The sequence below is a fragment of the Argiope bruennichi genome, chromosome 11 (assembly GCF_947563725.1).
Source record: "Argiope bruennichi chromosome 11, qqArgBrue1.1, whole genome shotgun sequence".
NCBI lineage: Eukaryota > Metazoa > Arthropoda > Arachnida > Araneae > Araneidae > Argiope > Argiope bruennichi.
The window spans coordinates 53,529,083-53,541,967 of NC_079161.1; the positions used below are offsets into that span (position 1 = coordinate 53,529,083).

The window sequence follows — 12,885 nt, forward strand, 5'->3', positions numbered from 1 at the left end:
CATCATCTAGAGTCTGTTGAGAAATCCGACATCTATATTTTGATAAATTCCTAAAAAAAAATTTTTGATGAGTATTAAAATGCTATGAGTTTCTATTTGTAAGCATTATAAAGCTTTCAACTAGGTGGATGAAATTTAGACAACTATTTTTTAAAATTTTGAATATAATCTATTTACATCTAGAAAATGTATTTGTAGGTCTATCCAAATACAAATTAACACAATAAAAAAAGTGTAAAAAATTAGGTCAATAAATTTTGTCACACATTTTTTTTTTTAAAATTGAAGATATGTATCAATTAATAAACCAAATCCTTCAAATACTTGTTTGACTTCTGCATATTCAAGTAAAAGAGATAAATTAGATATATAATATTTGGTATACGATCTTTTAAATAAAATTGTAGATCAATATTAAATTTGGTACATGATCTTTGAAATAAAATTGCAGATCAATATTAAATTTGGTATATGAACTTTTAACTAAAAATATAGATTGACTTCAAATTTGGTATATGATCTTTGAAATAAAATTGTAAATCAATATTAAATTTGGTATATGAACTTTTAACTAAAACTATAGATTGACATTAAATTTGGTATATGATCTTGTAACTAAAACTGTAGATCAATATCCAGGTATATGATCTCACTACTAAAAAATATAGATTAATATCAAATGTGGCATAGATATTGTAATTGAAAATCAGTATGAAATTTGGTATATGATCTCGCAACTAAAAATATAGATCAACATCAAATTTGATATATGGTCTTCTAACTAAAACTCTAGAACAGTATTGATTTTGGTATATGATCTCTTAATTAAAAATGCCAATCAATATCAAATTTGGTGTTTGTAACTAAAATTAAATAAACAAATTTCTCAATAGTCCTTCATAATTAAACACTGAAGAGGTAAAAATTCGTTAGCAGATATGAAAGTAAAGGCATGGAGAAATTTTCTAAAGAAAAACCATCAGAATTAAATTTCTTATGATTCTGAGTTGTCTTATGTAAATTATAGCAATTCAACCATATTTACCCATTAACTTCTGCTAGGTAATATGAATGGAAAAAGCAATAAACAAATCACTTTCCTACCATAAAAAAAATGTACAATATCATTCCTTTCTTAATTCTGTTCTGAAATTTCATGTAAGATAAGTTATATGTTCGTAAAAAAGTCATAAACCAACATGATTGTTTTAAGAAGAGAGGTCCTAACATCTTCAAAATTGGGAGGCAAATAAATAAAATATAGATTTTATAACCGGTGTCGCATCAAATTATATCTTGATTCATGAATGAAGGCAAAAGCCAAATTTAATAATAAATTATTCAATTCATATTTATAACTAATTGAAAATGTTCATCTATTTCTTAAATAATATAATTTCTTAATATAAATATACTTCTATACAAAATATTAGAATTCACAAATACATTTTATCGTTTGCAATTTTATTTTTAATTGAAGTGAGAATATCATTTGCACCAAACGACAATAAAATTTCTTGCTTTTTGAAAAATTAAATTATATGAAATATTTAGAACTGCTAGAATTTTTTTTTACTAAGTTAAACTTTTTTTTTTTTTTTTGATGAATGATGCAAAAATTAGTTAAACATTGAGACTTTAATTCAAATCATCAGAATAATTCTAGATATTTCTGATGCTAATATTTAATTGAAATAATAATAATAAAAAAAAAAAACTAAATAGCGTTTAGATATATTGAATAATAGTTTATAATTATTAAACAAAATTTTATCACTTTTCAGAACAATTAAAAAAAAAATTCATGTATTTTATGTTATTTTTCAAAAAATTTAAACTAATTTTATTGATCAGTTTGAATTGCTATAGCATAGTATATAAATTATTATAACTTTCTTTTTTCAAGCTTTTATAGCTTTTTTTTATTTATATAGGCTATTTAAATTTTACAAGAAGTAGTTTTCAAAATTAAATAATTAAAAGAAATAAAATAAACTTTATAATTAATATAAAACAAAGATTCAGAAATCTAATGAAGAAAAATTCTTTTTTTCATTATGTTTCATTTATATTGTTTTACAATATCAGTAATAAACCAGGCCCTACTACGGAAAAGAGCACAGGCTGTTTTTCGTGAAGTATAGATATATCATGTTATATATTCATATTACCAGATATCAACATCATGTTCAATAATTTACAGTGCTGTTTATATATTATACAATATTGAACAATATTGTTTTATACAATATTATTCGATATCATACAATACTGCATAACAGTTTTAGATATTATAAAGTGCTTTTGAAAATATTGATAATGATATTGCAAACATTGTAGGCTACCATTTTATTTTGCAGAATATCTGTATCTACAGAGAAATAGATAGAGAATTATCAGTTCGTCGGATTTGGGGATGACCTTTTATATCAAAACTCATTAACCAGTTAACTGGTTTTGACGAATATACTCGTCATGGAAAAAATACATTTTGCGTCATGACGAGTTAATTCGTCAGGAGTTATCAGTAGTGACAATTTGCAGTTTTGTAAATCCTCAGGCATGTTCGCAATCTTTAAGACTTTTAAAAGATTTTGAGGCTTTGTGAAAGATTTTGTGATTTTGAGATTTTGTGTCTTGTACCATGCTTTTCTCGATACCATTCTCTAACAGCAAATTAAAATAATAAATTAATTTTTTGTATTTTTCTTCATTCATGTGCCAAAAATGTATGTTAATTTAAATAAATGTGATTATTGAAATAAAAAAAATAAAAGCCATTTCATTACATATGCTCTGTGTTTGACGAATATACTTGTCATTGCTAAATTGCTGCGATAAAACTTAGTTAACATTTCCCGAAGAGGTCGAAACAGTTAACTGGCTTAAAAGGTCAAAAGGTAAAAAAAAATTGGTTAATAAGGTCAAAAAACTAAAATCTATTTGTATGCAATGGTAAAACAATGCTGCACGTCGCATGCATGCATGTAAAAATTGAGATGCTGCATCTACTTTGTCTGAGGCAAGAGGATCCAGCTTTCAAATAAAAATATCCAACATGATAGAATTTTATGAAAAAGTTATTTATACTCCCGTTTATACCCTACAAAATAAAATCACTTTTCAATATGCTTTAATTTATAACAATCTGGTAAAACTTTCTACTTAGAGGACTTCATATATTAAAATTCAGAAACGCTTTTATTATTATTTTATTATGATTTTTTTTTTCAGAATTTTCACTCAGACTCACACATTTATGATATTTCGGACTGAATGAAAGGATTTTGAGAAGTATCAATCAGCATTTTACGAAAATTCTAAAAGAAAATTGAAAGATCACACCAAGAACTTCAAAAAAATAATACTTACTTCTTGAGTGAAGTGATACTTCCTTCAGAAGTTTGAAGTAGTCTGTATTCGGACTGGATTCATCGAAACCTCTATGAAAAGACTTTTTTCCTAGGGCTGTAAAGACAGCTCCTAGCGTGAAATAGCAGTTAGAGTTGCCCCTTGTCCTGTCTTCGTAATTATGAAACAACAGAGCCACTACTTTCCAATTGAATTTCGCCAAAACCTGGAGCACGATAGTACCAATCTGCGAATAGGACCCATTCATGCGAGTGAGCAGTCTATAATGGGGCTCCTTGTGATCAAAATTGTCATTCTGTCCTCCAGCTGTCAGTATGGGAAGCCCCCAAACTGATGAATACCTGGCCACAGGAGCAAGGACATAAGGACATAATGGTCCAAGCAAGATATCAGCAAGTCCAGCATTGTAAAGAGAAAATGTGGCCAATGGTCCATAAGTAGAAGAGCATTGTGTGTCCCGGTACAGAACTTCCATCGGGCGTCCACCTTGGCGAAGAAGTGTCCTGACAGCATACAGGACAGCTGGTAGGATTTTATGCAGTGAAAATGGCAGTGAATCATCGTCTGGGGCCAAAACTGCAAGTCGAACTGGCGGAAGTTTGCTGAGGTCTGTTTCAGATGTAGCAAAGCTAATTAGAATCCATAATATCAGTATCTGTCCAAGAGACGTCATTTTGAATCCTCTGTTTGATTTATCAAATTTACATTCGATATTCAAAGATCTACTAAAGTTCAATCTTATTTCAAAATCAATACAATTTCATCACTATTAAATAAGGAAATAACTACTGTTTTGGTATATAATTCATTCAAGAGATTTCTACAAGGATCGATATTTTGTGAAACTTATAGAGAATTCGCTAAAGTGCACTCCATGATATTTTTATATTCTACGAAAAAAACATATTGATCCATTGATATGTTGGTTATTCTCAACATTAGTGTTGGCGTAATACATATAAATCAAACCTTTTATATAGATATTCGGGTACAAACATGCAACAAGTAATAGCTACTAACATTTATAAACACCGATATAAAGTTTAGTAACTGCTGTAACGCTCGCGAAACTACTTGAAAAAAATCTATGTATGCTTAGTTGAATTCTTAACAACTATCAATCAGTCTTCGATTAATCGAGTCTGATATATATTTGCATCCAAATATGTTAGTTGCTAGTAGCTTTCAAATGATTGTCATTTTTGGTACGATGATTATAGTTTTATTTTCCATACTTTTTTTTTAATTTTCAAGATAAATCGTTCTTGAAACTGCACTAAATGTCCATTTCGTTCATCAGATAATATCAGCAAATAAAAAAATGAATGAATTCACATTTTTCACGCTGTCTATATTTGTGAATCTTCTAATGGAATTTTTGAATAACACAACACGATAGAACTATTAATATTCTGCCACATATAAGAGTGAGTGGTTTTTTTAAAATAATAAATAGTCAATAAAGAAAGTATATTTCAAATAAATTAACGGTGTACTGAGATGGATTTCATTTCAAGAAAGAAGTCAGTAGTATGGGAAGATACAAAGTTCACAGATTTGCAATTATTTCCTTATTAATTACAAGAATTTTTTTTTATCTATATTTTGTAAAATTTTATATCCTTATCAATTTAAAATATATTGTTGAAAAATATTTGTCCAAAAGTTTATAATCTTGCTTTTATATATCAAATCAAACGTTTTTTACGTCAGTAAAGTGCATTTTGAAATACAATTTAAACTTTTAGAACAAAAAAAAAATAACATAAAATTTAAAGCAAATTGTAAAAATTGAAATCACGAATTATTCTTTCCTTCATATGAAAAAACATTTTCTTAGATTTATATTTTATCAAAAACTAGGCAAAATAGAAAAAAGTAATAAGAAAAAAAAGTTCACCACAAAAAATTCGAACAAAAATAACTCACAAATCCATCACTAAATCATGTGCGCCGGGAAATTGCCTTTTTTCACAACTCAAACAGCATATAAAATAAAGTTTACTTTTCGCTTTTAAAATAATTTCTTTTTAATCCACGATCTTTTTTTTTCACTTTAGATCAAAAGCGTGGGAGAAGAAAAATCGTTTGCTCGTAAACACCTCATAAACGTCACTCCTGTGGAGTTGCGGGAATTAATCGACTGCTACACCCCCAACAACATGGTCCGGAATAAAGTCCGGGATCTCTCAACACGCGGAAAGAATTTTCGCTTGGCGGCCGGACTAGGATTTGGCGAACGCCAAAGCTCCCGGAAAAAGTTTTGATGACGATCTTAGATTTGTTGTTTAGGCTTACTACAGAAAGACGTTTTGCAGAAGATATTCATTTGTAAAAATGTTAAGTCTGGCAATTTAAATTTGTGGTTAAATATAAAAATATATAGGGATTCTTTCATCAATTTAAACCGAAATTAGTTAAAAGTTCCTGCTTTATAAAAATGGCATTGTGGAATTTTAATGGGGCAGTGTTATTTATAATTAAAGATAGCTAAAATGGTTCTGATCGAGATTCTAAACTTTTATTTATTTATTTATTTTTATGTCTATGAGGGTATGAAATATATTAAAGTATACCATTTTCTCCAACTTCAATTAACTCCAACTCCAACGTGGTTTCATTTCAACATTCTTTTGCAAAAATGGAAGTACTTAAAATTGATATACATAACAGATGTTAAAATTATTACTGCCCTACTCATTGAATATTTATACATAATATTTTTAATGTTAAAGATTATATTTTTTATTTTTATTACATATGCATATTTAAATCACATAAAAATGGTATATACATATATATATATTCTATGAGAAATGAGATTAATCGATTATTAATATTTACTGGTAGCAGTGAATTAATAGTTTTTTAAAACACAAAAACATATATTTTGTAATATTATAGAAAATATTACAACACATAAAGTGTTTGTGTCCTATAGAAACTTCTTTTATTTGTATTAAAAAAATCTAACACCAAAGAATTTTAATTCCCGGCAAGAAAAAGTTAAAAAGAGTCCCGCATTATTTTACAAACTCCATTAAACTAATTTTTGATAAATTAATAATAATTTTTAAAACTTGAAGCAAAATTTATTTAAACATTTAGAATAGCAATTTAAATGTGTTTTTGCAGTTTTTGAAAATTAAAGAAATCTTTCTCTAAAGCTACTTTCAATCTATTATTAAAATTAATTAATCTATTATTGAAAAAAATAGTCAAATTTTGAATCGATATTAATAACAGAAATTTAACTCAAAAGCATTTTAAAGTTAAAAGATGTAAGTTTTAAATATAAATAATGCAAAATGAATATTTTTAGATATCTTTTTTTCTCAAATTTCGTGGATTTTAAGTCAATTTCCTTCAAAGTTTTTCAGTGCAGCCATGCTGTTTGCTTCCATATTTCCACACGTATACAATGGAAATAACGTATTTAGTAATATATTAACTGTATATTTATTTATTTATTATTAATTCACTGTAAATTTACTTAAGAGTTCTAATATTCGTGAACCAAATTTGAAAAAAAGAATCATGAACTAGTTTGAATGGGGCATTTGTTATGGGGCATACAAAATTTAAATGTTTCGTTTTCGGTCTTATAAATTATTAATGAAATAAATAAAAACAATATTTTATTAAATACTTAAATTAATAAACATTTAAAGAAATGTATTTAAAATGCATAATTAAATATAATTTTGTATTAAGAAAGGATTGTTAATTTTCAACTTCATTAATGAATAATTATTATTTTATTTGTTAGATATATAGTTTGTATAGGAACAAAAAAGCAATTAACGATGCTAAGATACTTGATTAAAGCCTCAGTGAATCATTAATAAGCTACTAAAATAATAATATATTATGTTTGGATTTACCATTTAGCTTTAGATTTTTCTTACAGAAAGAAAAAATTAGAAACATTAAGTGCAAATGCATCTTATAAATGATTTCAGTAACTAAATTTATCTTCGCTCTAATTAAGTATAGTTATAGTTCAAATTAAGGTTACAATTATAATAAACTGTCAGATTTGCCAATCGAAATTTTTTTGAAAAAAAAATAGTAAAAAAATAAAAGGTTTAACAAAAATATACACATATATAATGTTTTAATTTTTTCAGGTGTTTAGCATTCAGCCACTTCTCTTAAATGTGAAAAAAAAATAATATTTTAAATCAAATAATTAATATATTTGGTTTTGGTAACAAGAAGAATGTCGCTTTAAAGGATGGGTCATAGGAGTTCCTGTACTCGAGGTTCTTAACCTCCGTACATAACGGATGATATGGGCATTGGTATGGCATAGAGATTACTTAGTAAGCTATTGTGCTTTATAAAGGCAATTATCAGTTACATTGAGTAGAGATGGTTCCCTAAAGATTAACCAGCGTGAGTTGTCTCCCCAAAGCTTTCTCGCATGCATTTTAATAAAAGTGTCTTTCCATAAAACGCCTTGAATGGCACTGACATACAATAGTTACGAAATATTAACCCTTAGTGTGTATATAGCATTTTTACTGAATATGTCGTGTCATCCTTAGCGATGATTAATCCCTTGCAAGCGTTAAGAGTAACCAAAAATCGAGTTTGTATTTTAGACACTATACTCCAACCGATTGAAACAACTATTGGACCTCGAATGTGCACTTTTAATCACAAAATCCTATACAAAATTTCATATATTTATGTCTTTCCCGTTTTTGATTTATTGCGTTTATATGTTTCTGAAAGTACAGACCGACATACAGTCAACCGTATTTGGATACGGCTCAAAATTTGACATGCATTTACACTACAGGTGATAAGTCTGCGCACCGACTTTTATTTATCTGGTTTTCTTCGTTTTGTAATTATTGTGTTTTCTTATATACGAACAGTCAGACAGACACACTTCCTCTGAAAAGATTTTTACTTAAAATTTGACACAAATCTGCAAATTTGGTGTAAATCCCGTATTCCAAATTTCAACCATCCAGCTCAAAACGTTTTTGAGTTATCTTTGTCATAGACAGACAGACAGACAGATATTTTCTAAAAATATGTTTTTCGAACTCAGGGAGATCTAAAACATGGAGATCAGTCAAAAGCTCGAGTATACGTATGCGAGAAAAGTAAAAACGCAACAAACATTTTATTACACATTTAAAAATGCCGAAATAAGTTGAGATGCTTCAAAAATATTAAAGCGGAGGTATAGTTCACATTATTATATGGTAGAGAAAAAAGGAAGTTTACATATAATTTATTTTCCATGAATTTACATAAATAATGCCACCTAAAGTGGATGCCACCTTACTTCGTTATATGAAACTAATCATACATTAAAAAAGATTCAGTAGCTATTTCGCTGCAACTCTATATAATATATCTCCTGATGGGCATTTTTGCTGATAATGTTAAAATCTAGAATTTTAATCTTGCAAAAACGTTTTTGGAATTTAATAGTGGTAATTGGATAAAAATAAATACAAAATGTGAAGATATCAAAATTAGTATTTATTTAACAAAAATAATATTTACATGACACGGATGTAAAATTGCTTTACAATTCCGATTCAGAATTTAAAATTCCAATAAATTTTTATCACCTTAAGTAAATAATTTTCAATATTCATTTCACATTTAACCCTTTCTAGGGCCGTGGGAAGTATGCTTCCCACCAAATTTATCAATCTTTGTATGAAATTATGTAGGTTGGCATAAGTTCTGACACATTTTTTTAGAAAGTCAGAAACTTAGATGCTTCAGTTCTTTATCTCACACAAAATGATGTGTCTTGATTTGTTACTAAATTATTAATTAACCAAATTAATTAATGAATCAAATTAAATTTATCTAATAAGCTAAATGAATCCCTTTTCTTATTCTTAATTCAAGCCTAAAAATATTTTCACATAATATGACTAGAAAAAACATGGCCTTTTAAAGGGTTAAAGGGTCTTATCTAAGAATCTTCTTAATCATTTCATACTTAAATAATAATCTTTAAGTCAGTAGCATTTGAATTTTATATTGATTTGACTCAAAATTCAGATTAAAACTAATGTCTAAAAATTAATGTTTCATCGTAGAATATTTTTTTCATCTAGGAGATGATTTATTAAAGAAAGGAAAATGAAAAAGTGAGTAGGATCATAAACAGATGAACAAACTTTAAAAAAAATCACAATGAAAAAAGATAAGCTTTATTTTAATGAAAAACAATATTTGTAACGTTTAAAAAAAGATTATGTCTTAATCACACATACACACACATAAGAAGAATGAATAAAATGACAAAATCATTTTTCGAGAAATTATCTGAAGCTAATAACTTCTGACCTACTTTTGAATTTGAAGCTGATTGAAAAAAGGTAAAAAAGAAAAGAATACACCCACTTTCGCTTGATGTATATTAAATTCTTTGCAAGAATTTAATTTTGAAATTAATAGCACATCTTGTGAAAGTAAAAAGAATGCTCGATCATAGTCCAGAACAAAAGAACAATAAATTCGATTTTCGAACGCTTGCCAATACATATTTGTCAAAAAATTTCTTCGTTAGTGCTATTATATCTTTTTAAAACAACGTGGGAAAGTTTAAATGAATGTTGCACAGTACTAATAAAAATAGAATTAGAAAGAGATATATTTGTAAAAGAATAAACTACTGACGCATAAGCAATTTATAAGTGATCAAAAAATCGTTTATTTTGATAATATCGCAATCAATTCCGGTTTCCAACTTTATTTGTAAAATACAAAGCACCAAACGACAATTAAAATCCACAAGTTAAATTCAAATAGATTAATTATAATTTATAAAAATAAAATATAAAATAGATACAGAAAGAGATACATTTTTAAAATACATTATAAAAATAAAACATAAAATAGAATTAGAAAGGGATACATTTTTAAAAGAATAAGTTAATAACGCATAGTCAACTTACAACTGATTTAAAAAATATTGATAATGATAATTTCACCATCAATTCTAGTTTTCATCTGTATTTGTAAAATACGATAAATAAAATCTCCAAATGGAATGGAAATATATTAACTATAAATTATAAAAATAAAAGATAAAATTGTTTCAGGATAAAAAAATACAATTAGAAAGAGATACAATTTTAAAGGAATAAACTGACAACGCATAAGCAACTTACAATTGATTGAAAATTTGTTGATAATGATAATTTCCAGCTGAATTCGTAAAATACAAAAAAAAAAAAAACTATAAATAAAATTTCCAAATCAAATTTAAATATACAGCTACAAATCATAAAAATAAAAAAATGAAATAGCGCGAGGATAAAAAATAGAAATAGAAAGAGTTACATTTTTAAAAGAATAAACCAATGACGCATAAGCAACTTATAATGGTTAAAAAAACTGTTGATTATGATAATCTCACAATTAAATCTAATTTTAGTTGTATTTCAAAATAAAAATGACCAAACGATAAATAAAATATCCAAATGAAATTGTAATATAATTACTACAATTTATAAAAATAAAAGATAAATTAGCTTTAGGAGGTTGGATCTTTTAGAAATTTTGATTCCATGCCTATTTTTAGAGCCATCGTTCCTTTCAGACGTCCCTTGCATTAAATAAAGTACCCACAAAAGCTGGTTAAATTATATCGCCTAGACTATGTTTTCCCACAAAAGACTATATTAAATCTTTCTGTCTTTCAGATGAGGAAATAACATAGAAAAGGAATGAGTGTCAAAGACAAGCTACTGTCACCAAATGTGTCTCTTAAGGAGATTAGGTGCTTTGTCCTGAAACACAAAGTATTTCTCTTTTCTCTTGCGGTTTCGTTTATATGTTTTCTCATTTTGGCTTTCTATTTATTTGTGCACATTGGTGATTTAGAATATGTGAACTCACTATTTCTGTCCTTTATTTCTATATATCCAATTGTTCTCTGTTTCTATTTGGCCCTTCTTCTAAGAAAGTTAGACGCAAGAATTTGAATTAGGAATGTCGTTTTCCTTATAGATAGACTTTGAGAAAAATATGTGACATTTTAGACATAATGTTACATTTGATCGTCTGCTACCGAGTTTTGATAAATGGAATCGATAGCAGATAATTTGTTTATAATTTTTTATATAGCTAATAATCTGAAAATTAATGGATTCATTTTCAGATAAAAATGAATTAATGTCAAACATTGGAAAGATTTGAATTAAATTAAAATGTTAGCATAGTTATTTTCTTTTTTAAAGAAAATTTAAAGCATATAAATAAACTTAGATAATGAGATAAATATAAAATTTGAGAAATATAATTTTGGAATTATGCCTGTATTTTCAGCCTGTGAATATGACGACTTGAACTTATTAATTTAACGAAGTACAGTCTATTTTAATTTGGAATATAAATCCCCATAGAATTTTTGCAAAATGCATGCAAAAGAAATCTACCGTACATCTACGTGCATATATACATAATAATTCAATAATGCACCGAATTAGATGAATAGGTATTTTTAAATCATCTTCGATGTAGATTTATATCAGATTTTTTAATTAAATTTCTCATTTTGAAAATTGTTCATTAGTCTGCGTATTTTGTGGAATAAAATACCAGAAATTTAAAAAAAAAGAAAAAGAAAGCAAAACGAATAAATATGATAAGTACACTATGACTATAAAAATAAAGCAATTATATAAAAAAATAATGTACTAGAGGAGACTTATGGACATATTAGGGTGTCCTAAAAGATTCTTTCTCCTCACGCTATGAATGACCTTATCTGGCTCTGCTTGTGCAAACATGCAAGCTTATCTATTGACCGTCTATATCATCGGTTTCAGTCTTCGCAACATTTCGACTATCGCAAAGCCGGGACTACACCCCCAAAAAGTTCTTTTTTCCATTTGGAGAAATTGGAAAACGTAATTTTCTACGAACTCCTTCCACAAGGCGAAATAATAAATTCTACGAAATACTCTCATTAACATAATCAATTAAATGCTGTCATAGCTAAAAAAAACGGCCTGGATTAATGAACCGACGAGGTGTTGTTTTTCATCATAACAACGCGAGACCACATATTGCATTAGCCGTAAGAGAGAGACTTTTACAGTTTGATTGGGATGTTTTACCGCATTCTGCATATTCTCTAGATCTCGCTCCATCTGATTATTACTTCTTTCTGTCATTAAATTTCTCTTCGCGATAAGCGCTTTAAATCCATCAGCGAAATAAAAGCGCACCTCGAAGATTAGTTCTTGACCAAAACACAACAGTTTTGGAAAGAAGGCATAATGAGGCTTCCTGGTAGATGGAAGAAAGTGATAGAGCAAAAGGGGTTCTTATATAACAAAATAAATAATATCTTAAACAGTAAATATTATATATTCATTTCATAGAAATAGGAAAAAAAACTTATGGGACACACTAATATTATGGACAAAATTCAGAGAATATTAAAATATTTCACGGAAAATTGATAGGAATAATCTAAGGGGAAATAATTCTTTTGATCATTTAAGAAATTAATCATGT

The 12,885-nt window shown here is 27.2% G+C and overlaps 1 protein-coding gene across 3 annotated transcripts in view; it reads right to left on the reverse strand.

Annotated features, from left to right (window-relative positions):
- Positions 1-12,885, reverse strand: part of LOC129957238 (atrial natriuretic peptide receptor 1-like) — a 1,107,058-nt gene that overhangs the window by 912,892 nt on the left and 181,281 nt on the right. The window contains exon 1 of one of the 3 annotated variants that reach the window (XM_056069480.1): positions 3,373-4,172. The exons of the other annotated variants lie outside the window; for them this stretch is intronic. Coding sequence (XP_055925455.1) covers positions 3,373-4,045 — 673 coding nt within the window. The 5' untranslated portion in view covers positions 4,046-4,172. Of the gene's footprint in view, positions 1-3,372; positions 4,173-12,885 lie in introns of those variants that run through there. 3 annotated transcript variants of the gene reach the window in all.